General features: G+C 41.2%; 1 protein-coding gene across 3 annotated transcripts in view; it reads right to left on the reverse strand.

Moving 5' to 3' along the window:
- Window positions 1–22,401, reverse strand: part of FRRS1 (ferric chelate reductase 1) — a 61,095-nt gene that overhangs the window by 35,696 nt on the left and 2,998 nt on the right. Inside the window, exon 1 of one of the 3 annotated variants that reach the window (XM_037024549.2) lies at window positions 11,308–12,669. The exons of 1 other annotated variant lie outside the window; for it this stretch is intronic. In XM_037024549.2, coding sequence (XP_036880444.2) covers window positions 11,308–11,310 — 3 coding nt within the window. In that variant the 5' untranslated portion in view covers window positions 11,311–12,669. Of the gene's footprint in view, window positions 1–8,501; window positions 8,671–11,307; window positions 12,670–22,401 lie in introns of those variants that run through there. One more of the 3 variants, XM_073234333.1, reaches the window with a different exon arrangement.

A 22,401-nucleotide genomic window follows, 5' to 3' on the forward strand; every position in this document is an offset into this window, starting at 1 on the left:
AACAACAATAAAATTCAGTATAGGGGGGTCAATGCTCAATGTACAATCATTAATCCATCTCAAGCCTAATTCTCGTCAGTCTCCAATCTTCTGAAGCATAACGAACAAGTTCTTACATGGTGAACGAATTCTTACAGAGTGAATAAATTCTTACATGGTGAACAGTACAAGGGCATTCATCACAGAAACTTTCGGTTTTGATCATGCAATATGACCTATAAACCATCAGGTCAAATATGAATATTCATTTGATTTTTGTACTTGATTTATATGTTGATCCCACATTTCTCCTATTATTATTATTATTTTTATTTTTAATAAAATGCTGAAGTGGTAGGTAGATGCAAGATAAAGGTAGAAAACATAGTTTAGTGCTGTAAGAGGGCAAATGTAGATGATCAGATGATCAGGTGTGTGCCTATGGACTAAGTATTAATCCAGGCTAGACAAGGGCAGCAAGACATCCACGGATGCAGAAGATTTCTCTCAAAGCAGGGGGGGTGAGGTTCTGAGCCTCACCTCTGTTGATCCCCAAATTCTCACCTGATGGCCCCCCTGCGACTGTGCCTGTCTTAGGTTGTTCCTCCCTTGAGGAATCTTACCCGTCTCTGGCTAACCAGTCATCTTCCGGGGCCATACAGGGAAATGTAAAGTTGGTAAGTGAGAGAGAAGCCATATTGTTTGCAAAGGTTACCTTTTTACTTCTTTGCAGATTTATGCCCTGTGGCTTCTATGCCCAGCACTTGTCTCGAGGTATCTTTACCACCTGGAGGAATTATGATACTCGGTAAATTCGATATGAGGCACGAATTCTATTTAAGGTTTGTAATTAGGAAGGAAGAAGAAAAGCTATAGATGTAGCATATGAAGGAAACTTGGGAGGATTGATTATTTCTTTGACATATCTTCTTGTATACTACCTTAAGTATGTATAGGTTTTAAACTACTAACTAATTTGCACACACATATTAACATAATAGGAATACGGTGACATAAACAAAGCAAATCTATAATTACTAGCCATCTCCAGTGAAGCCAAGAAAACCATTTAGGCACCCTAGGCATTTGTGAAAATTTATCTATGACATGATGGATATTTTCCAACTGTACTTGAACCATCAGACAAATTAAAGCAGCCCATTTCTGGGATCTGTTCACATCCCATATGTTCTTTTAACCATAGATAGTCTATAGTCATGAGATTTTGGGGTGCTACAACTTGCACCCCTCCCAACTCCTGGTTGAGTTCCAACAGTACAGATCCAGTCAAATTCGTTGTCTCACTGTATGCACATGCCAGCCTAGACATCTCCCTCCTCCTTCTTATGGCAAGTCCAGGAGACGGTGGGCTGGATGCAGCCACAACCGCAGCATCGTCCGGATCCCTGTGGAGGCTTTTTGATGATCATCCCCCGGCACGAGTCCTTCAGAGAGTGCTGATGCCGGAAGCTCCTCCTCATATCGTATCTTAGTTCATTTTCTGGGTATCCAAGCTAGGCCTTGATCTTCTGCGTAGAAACAAACAGACCCTTTGCCCACACTTTGACATGCCCTCTATACCACTGTGCAGAACTCATTGGAGGTCAGCACACAGTAACTGCTTTTTTTTTTTTCTTTTTAATTAAGAGAAAGGAATATTATCAGAAAAGAGTACCTCCATAGCTGATCATCTGACACCCTTTAAGTGATCAACATTAAGGATATTTAAAGCATGCGTTGATCTTTGATTTACCAATAGTTTTATCCTGTTAAGGAGTAATCCCCCTTTTCTTTCTTTCTTTCTTTTTTTTTTTTAAATTTTTAATCTACACTTACCTGAAGAATACTATGTTTACTATGCTCTCCCCTATATCAGGTCCCCCCTAACAACCACATTACGGTTACTGTCCATCAGCTTAGCAAAATGTGGTAGAGTCACTACTTGTCCTCTCTGTGTTGTGCAGCCCACCCTCCCCTTTCTCCCTCCCCCCCATGCATGCTAATCTTAATACCCCCCTTCTTCTTCCCCCTCCTTATCCCTCCCTGCCCACCCATCCTCCCCAGTTCCTTTCCCTTTGGTACCTGTTAGTCCATTTTTGGGTTCTGTAATTCTGCTGCTGTTTTGTTCCTTCAGTTTTTCCTTTGTTCCTATACTCCTCAGATGAGTGAAATCATTTGGTATTTCTCTTTCTCCGCTTGGCTTATTTCACTGAGCATAATACTCTCCAGCTCCATCCATGTTGCTGCAAATGGTTGGATTTTTCCACTTCTTATGGCTGAGTAATATTCCATTGTGTATATGTACCACATCTTCTTTATCCATTCATCTACAGATGGACATTTAGGTTGCTTCCAATTCTTGGCTATTGTAAATAGTGCTGCGATAAACATAGGAGTGCATCTGTCTTTCTCAAACTTGATTGCTGCGTTCTTAGGGTAAATTCCTAGGAGTGGAATTCCTGGGTCAAATGGTAGGTCTGTTTTGAGCATTTTGATGCACCTCCATACTGCTTTCCACAATGGTTGAACTAATTTACATTCCCACCAGCAGTGTAGGAGGGTTCCCCTTTCTCCACAGCCTCGCCAACATTTGTTGTTGTTTGTCTTTTGGATGGCAGCTATCCTTACTGGTGTGAGGTGATACCTCATTGTAGTTTTAATTTGCATTTCTCTGATAATTAGCGATGTGGAGCATCTTTTCATGTGTCTCTTGGCCATCTGTATTTCTTTTTTGGAGAAGTGTCTGTTCAGTTCCTCTGCCCATTTTTTAATTGGGTTATTTGTTTTTTGTTTGTTGAGGCATGTGACCTCTTTATATATTCTGGACGTCAAGCCTTTATCAGATCTGTCATTTTCAAATATATTCTCCCATACTGTAGGGTTCCTTTTTGTTCTATTGATGGTGTCTTTCGCTGTACAGAAGCTTTTCAGCTTAATGTAGTCCCACTTGCTCATTTTTGCTGTTGTTTTCCTTGCCCGGGGAGATATGTTCAAGAAGAGATCACTCATGTTTATGTCTAAGAGGTTTTTGCCTATGTTTTTTTCCAAGAGTTTAATGGTTTCGTGACTTACATTCAGGTCTTTGATCCATTTTGAGTTTACCTTTGTATATGGGGTTAGACAATGGTCCAGTTTCATTCTCCTACATGTAGCTGTCCAGTTTTGCCAGCACCATCTGTTGAAGAGACTGTCATTTTGCCATTGTATGTCCATGGCTCCTTTATCAAATATTAATTGACCATATATGTTTGGGTTAATTTCTGGGGTCTCTAATCTGTTCCACTGGTCTGTGGCTCTGTTCTTGTGCCAGTACCAAATTGTCTTGATTACTATGGCTTTGTAGTAGAGCTTGAAGTTGGGGAGTGAGATCCCCCCTACTTTATTCTTCTTTTTCAGGATTGTTTTGGCTATTCGGGGTCTTTGGTGTTTCCATATGAATTTTTGAATTATTTGTTCCAATTCATTGAAGAATGTTGCTGGTAATTTGAGAGGGATTGCATCAAATCTGTATATTGCTTTCGGCAGGATGGCCATTTTGACGATATTAATTCTTCCTAGCCATGAGCATGGGATGAGTTTCCATTTATTAGTGTCCCCTTTAATTTCTCTTAAGAGTGACTTGTAGTTTTCAGAGTATAAGTCTTTCACTTCCTTGGTTAGGTTTATTCCTAGGTATTTTATTCTTTTTGATGCAATGGTGAATGGAATTGTTTTCCTGATTTCTCTTTCTATTGATTCGTTGTTAGTGTATAGGAAAGCTACAGATTTCTGTGTGTTGATTTTGTATCCTGCAACTTTGCTGTATTCCGATATCAGTTCTAGTAGTTTTGGAGTGGAGTCTTTAGGGTTTTTTATGTACAGTATCATATCATCTGCAAATAGTGACAGTTTAACTTCTTCTTTACCAATCTGGATTCCTTGTATTTCTTTGTTTTGTCTGATTGCCGTGGCTAGGACCTCCAGTACTATGTTAAATAACAGTGGGGAGAGTGGGCATCCCTGTCTGGTTCCCGATCTCAGTGGAAATGCTTTCAGCTTCTCGCTGTTCAGTATAATGCTGGCTGTGGGTTTATCATATATGGCCTTTATTATGTTGAGGTACTTGCCCTCTATTCCCATTTTGCTGAGAGTTTTTATCATGAATGGATGTTGAATTTTGTCAAATGCTTTTTCAGCATCTATGGAGATGATCATGTGGTTTTTGTCTTTCTTTTTGTTGATGTGGTGGATGATGTTGATGGATTTTCGAATGTTGTACCATCCTTGCATCCCTGGGATGAACCCCACTTGGTCATGGTGTATGATCCTTTTGATATACTGTTGAATTCTGTTTGCTAATATTTTATTGAGTATTTTTGCATCTACATTCATTAGGGATATTGGTCTGTAATTTTCTTTTTTGGTGGGGTCTTTTCCTGGTTTTGGTATTAGGGTGATGTTGGCTTCATAGAATGAGTTTGGGAGTATTCCCTCTTCTTCTATTTTGTGGAACACTTTAAGGAGAATGGGTATTATGTCTTCTCTGTGTGTCTGATAAAATTCCGAGGTAAATCCGTCCGGCCCCGGGGTTTTGTTCTTGGGTAGTTTTTTGATTACTGTTTCAATTTCTTTGCTTGTAATTGGTTTGTTTAACTTTTGAGTTTCTTCCTTGGTCAGTCTTGGGAGGTTGTATTTTTCTAGGAAGTTGTCCATTTCTTCTAGGTTTTCCAGCTTGTTGGCATATAGGTTTTCATAGTAGTCTTTAATAATTCTTTGTATTACTGTGGAGTCTGTCGTGATTTTTCCATTCTCATTTCTGATTATGTTGATTTGTGTTGACTCTCTTTTTCTCTTAATAAGTTGGGCTAGAGGCTTATCTATTTTGTTTATTTTCTCAAAGAACCAGCTCTTGGTTTCGTTGATTTTTGCTATTGTTTTATTCTTCTCAATTTTGTTTATTTCTTCTCTGATCTTTATTATGTCCCTCCTTCTGCTGACTTTAGGCCTCATTTGTTCTTCTTTTTCCAGTTTTAATAATTGTGATGTTAGACTATTCATTTGGGATTGTTCTTCCTTCTTCAAGTGTGCCTGGATTGCTATATACTTTCCTCTTAAGACTGCTTTCGCTGCATCCCACAGAAGTTGGGGCTTAGTGTTGTTGTTGTCATTTGTTTCTATATATTCCTTGATCTCTATTTTGATTTGTTCATTGATCCATTGATTATTTAGTAGCATGTTGTTAAGCCTCCATGTGTTTGTGAGCCTTTTTGTTTTCTTTGTAGAATTTATTTCTACTTTCATACCTTTGTGGTCTGAAAAATTGGTTGGTAGAATTTCAATATTGTGGAATTTACTGAGGCTCTTTTTGTGAGCTAGTATGTGGTCTATTCTGGAGAATGTTCCATGTGCACTTGAGAAGAATGTATATCCTGTTGCTTTTGGATGTAAAGTTCTATAGATGTCTATTAGGTCCATCTGTTCTAGTGTGTTGTTCAGTGCCTGTGTGTCTTTACTTATTTTCTGCCCGGTGGATCTATCCTTTGGGGTGAGTGGTGTGTTGAAGTCTCCTACAATGAATGCATTGCAGTCTATTTCCCTCTTTAGTTCTGTTAGTATTTGCTTCACATATGCTGGTGCTCCTGTATTGGGTGCATATATATTTAGAATGGTTATATCCTCTTGTTGGACTAAGCCCTTTATCATTATGTAGTGTCCTTCTTTATCTCTTGTTACTTTCTTTGTTTTGAAGTCTATTTTGTCCGATATTAGTACTGCAACCCCTGCTTTCTTCTCACTGTTGTTTGCCTGAAATATGTTTTTCCATCCCTTGACTTTTAGTCTATGCTTATCTTTGGGTTTAAGGTGAGTTTCTTGTAAGCAGCATATAGATGGGTCTTGCTTTTTTATCCATTCTATTACTCTATGTCTTTTGATTGGTGCATTAAGTCCATTTACATTTAGGGTGACTATTGAAAGATATGTACTTATTGCCATTGCAGGCTTTAGATTCGTGGTTACCAAAGGTTCAAGGTTAGCTTCTTTAGTATCTTACTGCCTAACTTAGCTCGCTTATTGAGCTGTTATATACACTGTCTGGAGAGTCTTTTCTTCTCTCCCTTCTTATTCCTCCTCCTCCATTCTTCATATGTTGTGTGTTTTGTTCTGTGCTCTTTTTCGGGGTGCTCCCATCTAGAGCAGTCCCTGTAGGATGCCCTGTAGAGGTGGTTTGTGGGAAGCAAATTCCCTCAGCTTTTGCTTGTCTGGGAATTGTTTGATCCCACCATCATATTTAAATGATAGTCGTGCTGGATACAGTATCCTTGGTTCAAGGCCCTTCTGTTTCATTGCATTAAGTATATCATGCCATTCTCTTCTGGCCTGTAGGGTTTCTGTTGAGAAGTCTGATGTTAGCCTGATTGGTTTTCCTTTATAGGTGACCTTTTTCTCTCTACCTGCCTTTAAAACTCTTTCCTTGTCCTTGATCCTTGCCATTTTAATTATTATGTGTCTTGGTGTTGTCCTCCTTGGATCCTTTCTGTTGGGGGTTCTGTATAATTCCATGGTCTGTTCGATTATTTCCTCCCCCAGTTTGGGGAAGTTTTCAGCAATTATTTCTTCAAAGACACTTTCTATCCCTTTTCCTCTTTCTTCCTCTTCTGGTATCCCTATAATACGAATGTTTTTCCTTTTGTATTGGTCACATATTTCTCTTAGTGTTGTTTCATTCCTGGAGATCCTTTTATCTCTCTCTATGTCAGCTTCTATACGTTCCTGTTCTCTGGCTTCTATTCCTTCAATGGCCTCTTGCATCTTATCCATTCTGCTTATAAATCCTTCCAGGGATTGTTTCACTTCTGTGATCTCTTTCCTGACATCTGTGATCTCCTTCCGGACTTCATCCCACTGCTCTTTCATTTTTCTCTGCATCTCATCCCATTGCTCTTGCATTTTTTTCTGCATCTCTGTCAGCATGTTCATGATTTTTATTTTGAATTCTTTTTCAGGAGGACTAGTTAGGTCTGTCTCCTTCTCAGGTGTTGTCTCTGTGATCTTTGTCTGCCTGTAGTTTTGCCTTTTCATGGTGATAGAGATAGTTTGCAGAGCTGGTACAAGTGACCGCTGGAAGAGCTTCCCTTCTTGTTGGTTTGTAGCCTTTTCCTGGGAGAATAGCGACCTCTAGTGGCTTGTGCTGGGCAGCTGTGCGCAGACAGGGCTTCTGCTTCCTGCCCAGTTGCTTTGGGGTTTATCTCTGCTGTTGCTGTGGGCTTGGCCTGGCTGGAGCTGTTCCTCCAAAATGGTGGAGCCCCGTTGGAGGGGGAGCAGCCAGGAGACTATTTATCTCCGTAAGGGGCCTCTGTGCTCCCTGCTGCCCAGGGGGTTAGAGTGCCCAGAGATCCCCAGATTCCCTGCTTCTGGTCTAAGTGACCTGTCCTGCCCCTTTAAGATTTCCAAAAAGCACTCTCCAAACCAAAACAACAACAGCAACAATGAGAGAGGGAACAGAAAGAAAGAGAAAAAAAAAAGGAAAAAAAAGGAAAAAACAAGCGATTTTTTTTTTTTTTTTTTTTTTGTCCTCAGGTGCCGGTCCCAGGCACCCGCTCACTGGTCCTGCTGCCCTGTCTCCCTAGCACCAGGGTCCCTGTCCTTTCAAGGCTTCCAAAAAGCACCCACCCACCGGTCCCGCAGGGAAGGAATGCTCAATATTCTTTGTCCTCAGGCACTGGTCCCACGCACCCGCTCACCAGTCCCGCCGCCCTGCCTCCCTAGCACCGGGGTCCCTGTCCCTTCAAGGCTTCCAAAAAGCACTCGGCAAAAAGAGAGAAAAAAAAGGGGAAAAACGCGCGATTTCTTCCGTCCTCAGGTGCTGGTCTCAGGCACCCACCCACCGGTCCCACAGGGAAAAATGCGGGATATTCTTTGTCCTCAGGTGCCGGTCCCAGGCACCCGCTCACCAGTCCCGCCGCCCTGCCTCCCTAGCACCGGGGTCCCTGTCCCTTTTAGGCTTCCAAAAAGCACTCGCAGAAAAGAGAAAAAAAAAAGGGGAAAAACACGCGATTTCCTCTGTCCTCAAGTGCTGGTCTCAGGCACCCGCCCACCGGTCCCGCAGGGAAAAACGGGGGATATTCTTTGTCCTCAGGCGCCGGTCCCAGCCACCCGCTCACCAGTCCCGCCACCGTGCCTCCCTAGCACTGGGGTCCCCGTCCCTTCAAGGCTTCCAAAAAGCGCTCGCCAAAAAGAGAAAAAAAAAAAGGGGAAAAACGCGCGACCTCCTCCGTCCTCAGGCACCGGTCTCAAGCACCCGCCCCCAGGTCTCGCAGGGAGAAACGCGGGATATTCTTTGTCCTCCGGCGCCGTTCCCAGGCACCTCCTCACCGGTCCCGCCACCCTGCCTCCCCAGCAACGGGGGCCCGTCCCTCTAAGGCTTCCAAAAAGCGCTCGCCAAAAAAAAAAAAAAAAAAAAAAACCGCTCCGGTTTCTCTCCACCCGCCGGGAGCCGGGGGGAGGGGCGCTCGGGTCCCCCCGGGCCGGGGCTTGTATCTTACCCCCTTCACAAGGCGCTGGGTTCTTGCAGGTGTGGATGTGGTCTGGATGTTGTCTTGTGTCCTGTGGTCTCTATTTTAGGAAGATTTTTCTTTGTTATATTTTCATAGCTCTATGTGTTTTTGGGAGGAGATTTCCACTGCTCTACTCACGCCGCCATCTTGGCTCCGCCCCCCATGGTAACTTTTTTTATAGCAACACAGGCAAAAATGGCTTACCACCAATGGGTCTACAAGTATGCACCTGTGCAGTAGGCTAAGTATCACCTCATTGCACATGTGCATTGGGTAGATTAGATTAAGACCAAGCGAGGATCCTGGCCATGGAATTTCCATTTTCCCTACAATATCATAACTTGCACTTTGTCACCCCAGGACAAAAATAGACCTATTAGTTTGAAAGATTAAAAGGGATTCTCTAAATGAAATATTCCTAATCCTGATAAAATTTGTTTAGTTTTTTCTTGAATTTCCTTCCTTCCTTCCTCCCTCCCTCCCTCACTCCTTCCCTTCCTTCCTTCCTTCATTCCTTCCTTCCTTCCTTCCTAAGGCACTTGGTAAAAAGGTATTATGATCATTTATGCCATGTTTTATATACAACTCACACAAAAATAAAACTTCAAAACAAATGTATTCTTTATTATTTAACTACAAATTTTTGTGCTTGGATGAATATGTCATTACTACTGTGGACCACAGAGGCAAGTGATATTAATCAGGATAATATATTTATTACAACAAAGTTAAATTCAGGAAAAATGAGAAGAATCCCATTGAAAAGTATTCAGATGTACGAAAGTATTTAGAAGGAGTATGCATTGAGAATGTTTTAATAAATTGGTCATTAAATGTGTTTGTATTGCATGACTCCAAGAACATGTGAGAAAAAGAAAAAAATGGAGGAAAGTACATCTTTTATAACCATATCAGATTATTAAGCTAGCATATAATGAAGTCTGGTTATATTGCATTCAAGCTCTAGCTCTTGCTAGTCATTTATTTTAAATTAAGGCATCACAGGTCAAAAGGTAACATACACACACAAAAAAATGTGGGAAATCAGCCAGTAACACCCACACTACATTACCCAAAATATAAGTGTAAGCACACACTAAGACTCTTAACTGATGCAGAGACATGAGAAAACAAGGTTTTCTTAATTGTGAAGAATGAGCCTAAAGAAAAGCAAAAGTTTAACCGAAAGAATTTGTTTTAGAATACACAAGTAATTTGGAAAAGGATTTTTTTTTTGCTATATGTAGAGGGTTTTTTTTATAACACCCAAAGTAATAAATATGTTCAGATTATGAGCCAACAAACATGTCATTATTATTTCATTATTATTATGTAAGTAGAAACATTATGTACCTTTACCACAAGTAGTAAACATATTCTCAATTCTTTATTTTATGCTGATTACATCCTACTGAATTGTTGTACCAACAGGTCTTAACTTGTAGTGTGAAAAACATTACTTTGTGGTGTATACAGACAACTCAGTTTCAGTCTTGAATCAAGTTCTAAATTAGCAGCATCAGGATTTCAGTAATAAGGGAGAGTTCTCAGCTACAGAAGAAACAAAGAAGCCAAGCAATAAGGAAGATTTGGGAACTAGGAAATGTCTTACTCTCTCTTACTCCATTTTTAAACCTAAAGAAAAACCACAAATATGGCTAACAAATTATCATTTTCAGTGACCTTTTGTATGAGAAAAAAAAGTTATAATTAGCCATAATATAAAACCATTGCAATACCTAGAGCCCTTGAATGCTCCTTTCAAAATTTCCATCAAGTACATTCTACACTGTTCAAGGTAAATAACTACTTCTTACTCAATATTGTTTTCATTTTATTTTATTACTAGAAATACAATGGCATTATTTTCTCTTACTCTTTTACAAGTATAAGGTATTTCAATTAATTTATTTGATAAACATGCTTTTGCTTCTAGGTTTTTTGCCGAGAGACAGAACCACCATTTATAACATTGTTTCTATTAGAAAGTGGACTGAAATTCCAAAGTGAATTAGAAATTAGTTGTGGTACATATCACATTTGTAATATTACCATTTCATCCCGAATCTGGGGCAAACCTGGTAGGCCTGTGACAGAAAACCTAGAGGGACTGGGGTTAGAGGTGGAAATAGGTGTTCACCTGCAGAGTGGCAGAGTTAAGCAGAAAGAGTCTTTAAAAATAGGTAGAATCATAAAAGGATAAGGAGATTGATAAAGTCACAGAACTTAAGACTAATGTAGACATGGAGAAAACAAAGTTCTATGACCAAAAGAAAGAAAAGAATCACAGTTCTACTATAGAGGAGGGAAGAAAGGGGAGTGTGGAGAAAAACAGAAAGAAGCAGTCATTTGGCAAGAACCTGGTAGATTCTACATCTAATGTAATCCTTACAACAAACAGGTATTATCTTCATTTTAGAGATGAAGAAACTGAGGTGAGGAATGCACAGTAAATTAAGTATACTTTTAGGATTAGAGCCTAAACCTAACTTCAGTTCCCATGTTCTGTCTTCACTCTACGTCATTACTCCTCCTTGAAGAAAGAATCTTCAACAAGGATCCAAATTTTACAGTGAACAATGTGACTGAGGGCATACTGGGACAAAGTTGAAATCTAAATTAGCCTACTTAATTTAGACTGTTCAGTCTTATTCTGAAAGTCTGAGAAGCAATGTAGAGATTTCTTTCATAGAAGCTCTTAAAAGAATGAATGCGAAAATAACTAGCTCAATGCCTAAAACACTAAGTTGTCAATAAATGTAATTGCCATTATTTATTATCACTATTAACTTACCATATCACCAGTATGTGCTAATTTCTTCTGAATACTTTTGTAGTTAGACAGCTAAGATTTTCATATATTTCTTTCATCTTCATTTAATTTCTTCAAGCCTTCTGGAATATCAGAAAATTTGCTTCCCTTCTCTCCAAGAATTTAACTATACCTCCATAGGAAACTTTCACATCAAGAATTAAATTGACTTTGATAGCTGAATCTCAAATTATAGGGAAATTGAAAAATAGGTCAAGTATTTCCACTTCTTTAGATAAAAATGTTTCAGATTCCATTTCACAGCATGAAGGAAGAAGAGAAAAAATTATTTTTTTTTTTATTAACAGTAATGACATTTTCGGAAGGGTTCTAAAAACAAAGAACATTTAAAAATGACACACTGGATATCAATCTGAGATTTGTCTGGTCTGACAGATGGCTGAAAATTCTGAAAAAGAGGTTTAGAGTTTAAGTGAAAGCAAGAAAAGTGGAGTAATAGGGGAAAACTACTAAAGAAAAAAGTAATCGGGAACCCTATAATCTAATCCTAATTCCCCTAATCAAAGCATCATCAGCAAGTAATTTTTCCATCTTCTGGAAAAATATTTAGAAGCAAACATCCTATTACATGTCATGGAGCTTTCCTGTGGATCATTCCACATGGCCCTCACAAAAATCCTGTCTGCAGTCCTGTGCTAAGTGAAATTGCCTTTTCTCTAAAGAAACAAAACTTAAAGATGAAACAGAAGCAAGTACTATTAATCTATCATTTAAATGATACAGGCAAACCTAATTTTATTGCACTTTGCTTTATCATGCTTTGCATATATGGAGTTATTTATAAATCGAAGGTTCAGGACACCCCAGCATCAAGCAATTCTGCTGGTGCTGTTTTTTTCAATGACATTTGCTTACTTACTGTCCCCAAGTCACATTTTGGTAAATTCTCACAATATTTCAAACGATTTCATCATTACTGCATTTGTTATGGTGATCTACGATTGGTGCTTTTGAATCACTAAAAGCTCAGATGATGGTTAGCATTTTTTTAGCAATTAAGGTCTTTTTTAACTAAGATATACACATTTTTTATTTGGACATAATGCTATTTCATACTCTACAGACTATAGTATAAACAAAACTTTTAATGCACTGGAAAATCAAAAAATTACTTTGACTCACTTTATTGAGACATTCACTTATTCTGGTGTCTGGAACCAAGCCTACTATATCTCCAAGGTTTGCCTGTACTATTAATGGAATGCCTGCTCTATTCCAGACATCACAATAAGTGCTTTACATGTATGAACTCTGATCCTTGGAGGAAACATACCAAGGTTTTTTTATTGTATGAAAACTGAAGCTCACAAAGGTTGTAAAAAACTACTGCCATCATACACCATGACCAAGTGGGATTCAGCCCAGGGATGCAAGGATGGTACAACATTCGAAAATCCATCAACATCATCCACCACATCAACAAAAAGAAGGACAAAAACCACATGATCATTTCCATAGATGCTGAAAAAGCGTTCAACAAAATTCAACATCCATTCATGATAAAAACTCTCAACAAAATGGGCATAGAGGGCAAGTACCTCAACGTAATAAAGGCCATATATGATAAACCCACAGCTAACATCATACTGAACAGCAAGAGGCTGAAAGCTTTTCCTCTGAGATCGGGAACAAGACAGGGATGCCCATTCTCCCCACTGTTATTCAACATAGTACTGGAGGTCCTTGCCACGGCAATTAGACAAAACAAAGAAATACAAGGAATCCAGATTGGTAAAGAAGAAGTCAAACTGTCACTATTTGCAGATGACATGATATTGTACATAAAAAATCCTAAAGACTCCACTCCAAAACTACTAGAACTAATATCGGAATTCAACAAAGTTACAGGATACAAAATTAACACAGAGAAATCTGTGGCTTTACTATACACTAACAATGAACTAATAGAAAGAGAAATCAGGAAAACAATTCCATTCACAATTGCATCAAAAAGAATAAAATACCTAGGAATAAACCTAACCAAAGAAGTGAAAGACCTATACCCTGAAAACTACAAGTCACTCTTAAGAGAAATTAAAGGGGACACTAATGGAAACTCATCCCATGCTCATGGCTAGGAAGAATTAATATCGTCAAAATGGCCATCCTGCCCAAAGCAATATACAGATTCAATGCAATCCCTATCAAATTACCAACAGCATTCTTCAATGAACTGGAACAAATAGTTCAAAAATTCATATGAAACCACCAAAGATCCCGAATGGCTAAAGCAATCCTGAGAAGGAAGAATAAAGTTGGGGGGGATCCCACTCCCCAACTTCAAGCTCTACTACAAAGCCACAGTAATCAAGACAATTTGTTACTGGCACAAGAACAGAGCCACAGACCAGTGGAACAGATTAGAGACTCCAGACATTAACCCAAACATATATGGTCAATTAATATTCGATAAAGGAGCCATGGACATACAATGGGGAAATGACAGTCTCTTCAACAGATGGTGCTGGCAGAACTGGACAGCTACATGTAAGAGAATGAAACTGGATCACTGTCTAACCCCATACACAAAAGTAAACTCCAAATGGATCAAAGACCTGAATGTAAGTCATGAAACCATAAAACTCTTAGAAAAAAAACATAGGCAAAAATCTCATGGACCTATCTCCCTGGGCAAAGGAAACATAGGCAAAAATGAACAAGTGGGACTATATCAAGCTAAAAAACTTCTGTACAGCAAAGGACACCATCAATAGAACAAAAAGGTATCCTACAGTATGGGAGAATATATTCATAAATGACAGATCTGATAAAGGATTGACATCCAAAATATATAAAGAGCTCATACACCTCAACAAACTAAAAGCAAATAATCCAATTAAAAAATGGGCAGAGGAGCTGAACAGACAGTTCTCTAAAGAAGAAATCCAGATGGCCAACAGGCACATGAAAAGATGCTCCACATCACTAATCATCAGAGAAATGCAAATTAAAACCACAGTGAGATATCACCTCACACCAGTAAGGATCACCACCATCAAAAAGACAAACAACAACAAATGTTGGCGAGGTTGTGCAGAAAGGGGAACCCTCTTACACTGTTGGTGGGAATGTAAATTAGTTCAACCACTGTGGAAAGCAGTATGGAGGTTCCTCAAAATGCTTAAAATAGAAATACCATTTGACCCAGGAATTCCACTTGTAGGAATTTACCCTAAGAATGCAGGAGCCCAGCTTGAAAAAGATAGATGCACCCCTATGTTTATTGCAGCACTATTTACAATAGCCAAGAAATGGAAGCAACCTAAATGTCCATCAGTAGATGAATGGATAAAGAAGATGTGGTACATATACACAATCGAATATTATTCAGCCATAAGAAGAAAACAAATCCTACCATTTGCAACAACATGGATGGAGCTAGAGGGTATTATGCTCAGTGATATAAGCCAGGCAGAGAAAGACAAGTACCAAATGATTTCACTCATATATGGAGTATAAGGGCAAAGAAAAACTGAACAAACAAAACAGCAGCAGAATCACAGAACCCACGAATGGACTTACAGTTACTAAAAGAAAAGGGACTGGGAAGGATGAGTGAGAAGGGAGGGATAAGGGCAGGAAAAAGAAAGGGGGCATTATAATTAGCATGTATAATTGTACATGTATGGGGTGGGCTCTACAACACAGAGAAGACAAGTAGTGATTTTACAGCATCTTACTATGCTGATGGACAGTGACTGTGAAGGGGTATGTGGGGGGGACTTGGTGAAGGGGGGAGCCTAGTAAACATAATGTTCTTCATGTAATTGTAGATTAATGATACCAAAATTAAAATATATATATATATATATATTTGTTAAATAAAAAAAAAAACTACTGCCTAAGATCATACAAGGACCAAATGGAAAAAAATTTGCATTTCATTATAGAAATCTAGAAGTACAGTAGGTACAGTAGAAAATAATAATACAAAAGTAATAATTACTAAGGGCTTACAACATATCAGGCATTATAGCAAGAACTTCCCATACATTTCTCAAAACCCAGAAGGTGTGGGGGTTGTGAGTAAAACTGCAGTATTTCCAGAATCCCTCACTCAGCCATAGTGCATCTCCATATTAATAGGTGTTTCCAAGAGGCGGAGAGAAGTAGTCAATATCCATATCAATAGGTGATCACAAGGGGAGGGGAGTAAAGGTATATCTGGACCAGAGATGTATGATGGGGTCCTTTTAACAGCTGGGTCATGAGAGACATGGGTGAGCAGAAGTGGACGACCGCTTGTAGGCAATAAACAGATTTCTCCCACTTTATTTTTCCCCTTGATTGATTTTCGTTTCAAAGGTAATTTTCCCTGGGCTGGGAACTTATTGTCACCTTGGAATTACACCTGGCGGTAGCTGGCAAAACCTCTAAACTCAAAATCTGTCTTCATGGGTGCAATGCTTGGGCAGGCTGCCCCTAGGTCTGCTGGGGAGATACCTGGAACCCTCCGTGGATGGTGCAGAGGCCCCAGTGGCTTCAGCGGTAGAGGATGCAGCTTCACCCAGGAGCCCCCTATCCACTGAGCTTTCACTTTGGGAGACCTTAGTAGAAACTGGAAAAGGGTAAAGCACCTCCTAGATGGGTGGGTCCTTCACCAAAATTGGGGAAGGGCGGAGACACCAGAAGCTGTGGAATTAGTCCTCCATGAGACAGAAGGCAGCTTAGAAACTCTGAGAAACCATATGGCAGCTGGGATTGTGGGGTGTTTGTTTCTTGAAATAGTAGAAAGGGTTATCAAGGAGAGAGACACACTTTGGCTAGGAGAGAGACACACTTCGGCACCGCCTGAAAGAATTGGGTGATGACCTATGGAATGCCCTTAACAAAGAGAAACAATTATTGAGAAGACAGGTCATGATCCTGGAAGATACTTTACTTTAGCAGTGAGGGAGGAGACAACTGGAGAATTTGCTTTTCAGGAGGCTGTGGGGGAGGGGGAGGAAAGAGCGGTGCTTTCAGCCCTGGAGATGATAGAGGAGATGTCGGGAGAGGGTAAGGAGAAGGGGCCAAGGGCTGATCTGTTGTTGAGACCACCACCTGAGAAAACAGCCTCTCCTTTATTAAAGGCTCATCCAACTGTAATTAAGAAAATAAAAACGCAATAACCTCAGGGGGAGGAGCACCCCTCCCCAGGTTGTGGAGCACTCCATGCTCCACCCATACACCCAGGATGAGCTGATGGACATGAGCATCTGGTTTTGGCAGAAGCCATCAGAACCTCTGCCTACATGGCTTTTGCGTCTCTGGGATGTGGGGGTGGAAAACATTGTTATGTCAGTTCTGAAATGAGTAGACTGGCTTCCCTGACAACTCACCCTTCCCTCCAGAAGCAGTTACAAAGTGCCCATCACACCTTAGGCAAAGGGACACTTCTGGAATGGCTGACAGCAGCCATCAGGGCAGTCTGGCCTAATCAGGGTGATTTACCACACTTACCCACTAGTGGAAAATGTATTCAGCACTCCAGCAGGTGGTACAGGAGCCGAGCATGAAAAATATCATCTATCTATATAATATGGACACCAGGGCCCTGATGAGGTGTTGTTCACCATAGGAATGAGAAATCTGATGCTTCATACAGCTCCCCACCTCTCTTTGGGTCCCTAGTGACTATTCTTGGCTCCCACATAGGCAACCAGTAAGTGAGGCTACTCCTACTTTAGCAGATCTGGGGGAGATTGAAACAATAAGACCACAGAAGACAGTACAGGCTGCAACTGAAAGGAGAGTTGCAAAGGGCCCCAAGAAGGTCTTGAGCACCCAGATTGTGGGTTGATTTGCTAAAGGCCAGGGTAGTGAAAGAAAAACTTTATGGGCAGCCCAATAGGGTCTTGTTAGAACTGTGGCACCAATTGAAGCCAGGGCAGTACTTCCAGCTGCTAAGGTCCAGGACATGGAAGCCAGAGTCAAAGCCCTATGTCCGGCCTGTGTCCTTAAAGACTTCCTGGGAACAGTACTCAGGATCCGCCTGGGCCCTCACCCTCTCAGGATGAAGATTGGGCATTCTGGATTGACTGAGGTGGGGATCAAGGCCCCCACCTTTGGGGACATGGTGGGGACCAGAGACCATATGTAGAATTAGCAATTCATTGGTCCCCCGTGGATGTATAACATGTCCTGGCGCTGGTAAACACAGGAGCTGAATGTTCTCTGATTTATGGCAACCCTGAGCATTTTCCTGGGCCCCCTGCTGTGATAGATAGCTATGGGGGTAAGGCAATTAGAGTGAAGAAAGCCCAAACCCCATTGGGGATAGGGTGTTTACCCCCAAAGAAGTATACTGTGTACATTTCTCTCATCCCAGAATATATTTTGGGGATGGATATCCTTCAGGGCCAGTGATTACAGACCACTGCAGGTGAGTTCAGACTGAGGGTACTTGTGGTAAAGACAGTTCTGAGTTGAGTGGTAAAGACAGCACACTCAAAGTCCTTTCAATTCCCTGGTGTGGCCAGTGAAAAAAGCCACATGGCTCCTGGCCTATGACCATGTATCACAGGGAATTGAGTAAAGTCACAACCCCTTTGCATACTGTTCCCTCTATAGCAGCACTATGGACACCCTCAGTCATGAACTAGGAATATATCACTATGTTGTGGACCTTGCTAATGCTTTTTTCTCTATTGAAATAGTACAGGGAAGTCAGGAACAGTTTACCATCAGGTGGGAAGGCTGTCAGCGGACATTCACTGTCCTTCCACAGGGATACCTCCACAGTCCCACCAATTGTCATGGACTTGTAGCCCAGGACTTGGCCACATGGAAGAAAATGGCTTGAACGTTCATGCCAACCTATTGGATTCTGGTCACAACTGTGGAAAGGAGCAGGGGTCCAGTATATCTTCCTAGAGAAGCAACTGGCTGCTGTGTTTCATGCCTTGCTGGCTATGGAGCCTATCACCAGAACAGCTAAGACCAAGGTAATAACCACCTATCCCATTGCAGAGTGGGCACGAGACTGGACCCAAAGGCCACAGAGTGGCCTGGCACAGACATCTACACTGGCCAAATGGGGTGTATACTTACAGCAGTGTAGCACCCTGTCTACTAGCCCCTTAAGTGGAGAACTCCAACACTTACTGGGGCCAGTGACATACACCAGTGGAAAGCAGGAAGATCTTGCTTTTCAGCCATTGGTAGCCAAGAGTTCTTATTAGGAGGGAAAAGCCCCTATACCTGAAGATGCTTGGTATACTGACAGCTCCAGTTATGGGCAGCCCCCAAAGTGGAGGGCTGTGGCTTTCCATCCTAAAACTGAAACAATATGGATGAAGGATGGGGAGAAGAGGGGTCAATGGGCTGAGTTGCAGGCAGTATGGCTCGTGATCACCCAGGAACCATTCCCCTATAGTTGTCTGTACTAATGGCTTGCCATCTACTGGGGCTTGACCCTGTGCCTACTGACATGGTACCATGCCAAATGGATGGTTTGTCAGTAGCATCTTTGGAGGAAAGCGCTGTGGAAAGACCTAGTAAAGGGTTTGATACCCCTTGTCAGGTGGCAGATAGACTATATTGGGCCTCACCCATATCAGAAGGATATCAGTATGCCACGGCTTGTGTGAATACAGCTACTGGACTGTTGGTTACCTTTTCTGAACATCATTCAGATCAACAAACAACTGAAAGGGGCTTAGAGTGTCTCTCTGCAGCCTATGGCCAGCCGCAGGTGATTGAGAGTGATCAAACCCACTTTACTGGACATGTGTTACAAGAATGGGTGCAGCAATTAGGAATAGAGTGGAAGTTTCATGTACCATATAATCCTACTGGGGCAAGCATGACAGAGAGGTACAATGGTTTGTTGAAATCTGGCCTGAAGTCAGACACCAATAGTCTACAGGGCTGGTCATTTCGTTTATGAACAGTGCTACAGCACTTGAATGAGAAGCCCGGAAAAGGAGACCTGAGCCCTGTGGACATGCTAACACACATTGCTGCGTCTCCTATTCAACTGTAAGTTCAAGCCAAAGGGGAGTTATGGAAGCCAGGATATGGCCAGCAGAGCAACATCCTGCTGCCAGCCCCAACTGCATTAAACCCTGGAGATTTTGTTGAATGGATGTGACCCTGGACATTTCAACACATGCAGCGATGGCTGGCCCTTCTGACACCTTAGGGAAAACACTGGAAGCTGGCTTTTTGCTATTCCTGGAGTAATAGCAGAGTGGAACCCAAAGATCATGGCATGGTAGTGTACTCAAAACATTTTGGAGATGATAGCATCTTACAGGGAAGTTTTGTTTTATCTTTATGGCCAGTGCATGTACCTCCTGTAGCCCTATATATCGACCCATCTGTAACTCCCACAGGGAGGGGGGTGAAAGTCTGGTATACTAGACCAGGATGAGATCCCATTCCTGCCACTGTCTTATCACAGGACCATTCTCTTGCATACATCCTACCTGAATGACAAGATTTGCCTATGCTAGTATCATTAAAACATGTATCTTATAGTCCTTAAGGTTATTTCCTCCTACAGTCACTATGGCCTGGGAGCACCCCCTGGCTGCAGCTGCTGCAGGATGATTGCCCTGAACTCCCTATCTGTTCAGCTACTGACCACCTGTGGAATGGGCGAGCTATGGACCTCATCTAAATAAGACTTTGAATTTAGCTGAATCCTCCAGCTTGAGAATTATCATGATTTTATTGCTGTTGTTATTATATGTTATTGGTCTGGTTATAGTGCTCCAATTTTCTCACACAGGAGCCACCGGGGAAGATGGTGAGCCAGTAGATTGTGAGGTGAGATTTCTGGAGGGGTGGGCTGTGGGTAAAATTGCAATATTTCCAGAATCTCTTGCCTGGCCTTAGTGCACCTCCATATCAATACATGTTTCCAAAGGGTGGAGAGAAGTAGTCCATCTCCATAAAATAGGTGATTACAAGGGTGGGGGGGGGAGCAAGGGTATATCTTGACCAGAGAGGTTGGGGGGGTCCCTTTTTACAGCCATGTCTCTAGAGACATGGGTGAGCAGAAGTAGATGACTGCTTGTAAGCAGTAAATGGATCTCTCCCACTTCATTTTTCCCTTTGACTGATTTTGGCTTCAAAGGTAATATGCCCTGGGCTAGGAATTTATTCCCCTCTGCCCCCAGAGTTACAGGGTATTATTTCCCCCAGATGTAAAGTAAGGCACTGATTAAGATATGTGCCAGTGTCACAGCAAATGAGTGGTGAAAAGTATGGGCTATGGTCTAAGTTTCTAAGGGTTTAACCACTAAGCATAGCCTCAGATCATTCCCTGGAGGTTGAATGTTAACTAAGGCATTAAGGAGGAAAAAGGATTCAGAATGAGCATAGGTTAAATGAGATCAATAAATGAACCAGAGTTAGAAAGAAAAAAGTGAGTATGTACTTTTAGGGGCAATGAAGGGTTGTCTAATTAGATCCAAGGTCAGATGTTAGAAATGTTGGGGGCTTAGTATGTTCCCCTCGGTACCTGTCCCCACTGCAACAAAGAATTGAAGGGCAGAGACACAGTAGTGAAGCAGAATGAATGTATTATTTGAATATACTCTAAGGGAGGAATGGGCTAGAGTCATGGTAAATAAAGGCAGGCTTACCTGAGTATCTGGAGTAGGACAGAGAGAGTGAAGACTTATGCTTAAAGTCTGGAATACAGAATGGATTAGCAAAGTGACAAAGACACGACTGAAATAAGTTGAGCAGTAAGGAGTCTTTTAAAGATACACAATCCAAGGAAGGGTAGTTTGGGCAACCTTAGAGAAGAAGAGGCATGCCCAAAAGCTGAGGTTCTCTCTTTTCAAGGAGTTTGAAGAATACAATAAAAGTAAAGGGAGTGGGGAGGCATAGGCTTGTCAGGCAGTCTCATGATGTCTGTCTCTGGAGAAAGGCAATATGTCATTGTCTATAGCTAGTCCTCTAGGTAATTCTGTCGGACAAACCTTTTGTTCCTCTCTAAGATAGTGGCCACTCCCAACTATTGGGAACACACCAGTAAAGACTGCTTGCCTTACCTTAAGTTGTTGGATGAATCTAATTTACCAATTCTCTTTCAAAAGTGGAATCTTAGCCTTAAGATAAGTCTCTCCTGTGCTTATTATGCTAACCTCAGCATTTTTAGGAAAATTAATCATGATGCTGGTCCCTTGTCTCTGCACTATTTCGTCTGCATTAGCTGGAGCAAGTCTCAAGGTCAGCCCGCATTCAGAGCATGTGAAATGAACTCACATTGCAAGGGGTGTGAGCCCTTTCTAGCTCTCTGTCTTAATCTGATTAACTTCCTGAGTTCTTGGTGGGCCTCACCCTCTTTCCATCCTGCTCATATCTATCTTTCTAACAGAAATAGTCAGTGTAAAAAAAACTGTAATTTAGTCTGGTTCCTCTTCATGACCCTTACATGAAGATATCCAACCCCAAGACTTCCCTTAGCCTTCGTGTTTCTCTGCATACTTACCACTTCCACGGCCTCAGTTATCACCCTTAGATATTTCCCAAATCTTTCAACTGCCCCCACCCCACATCTCCACAATGCTTTGATAAAAATTTCCAACTGTGTATAGAATTGGAAATGTGGATGCTAATTAAGCTCAATTTGTCTGAAATGTAATTCATCATCTTTTCAACCAGACTAGTTTTTGCACCTAACTTTTCTATTCTGATGGCCTGTCTACACATTTCTAGTCAGTGAAACTTGAAGCCCCAAAATTCTCAAGATCTGACTGCAAACACTTGTTAGAAGCCCAATTTCCAAACAGGTTCTGCAGATTTTGCCTCCCCACTTCTGCACCCCTATCTATTCCTCCTGCTTCTCTTTCTTACTTTCCATTCCCTCTACTACATCTTCCTGTTATTTTCCATTCCACCATTAAGTCTATTAAAAACAAAAATACAGGCCCTGGGAAAAATACAATGGGAAACTTCTGCTAGGCCAAGTCACCAAACTGAGACTTAATACCTAAACTAATGGCAATTTCAACCTCCCCAGAAATGTAGTAGGTCAGAAATTTATCAATAAGATAATGTCATGTGTGCCCTCTAAATCCCCCAAAGGAAGATAATCCACCTAAAAAGACCCTTTTG

This window comes from Manis javanica, chromosome 4, assembly GCF_040802235.1.
Source record: "Manis javanica isolate MJ-LG chromosome 4, MJ_LKY, whole genome shotgun sequence".
Taxonomy (NCBI): Eukaryota; Metazoa; Chordata; class Mammalia; order Pholidota; family Manidae; genus Manis; species Manis javanica.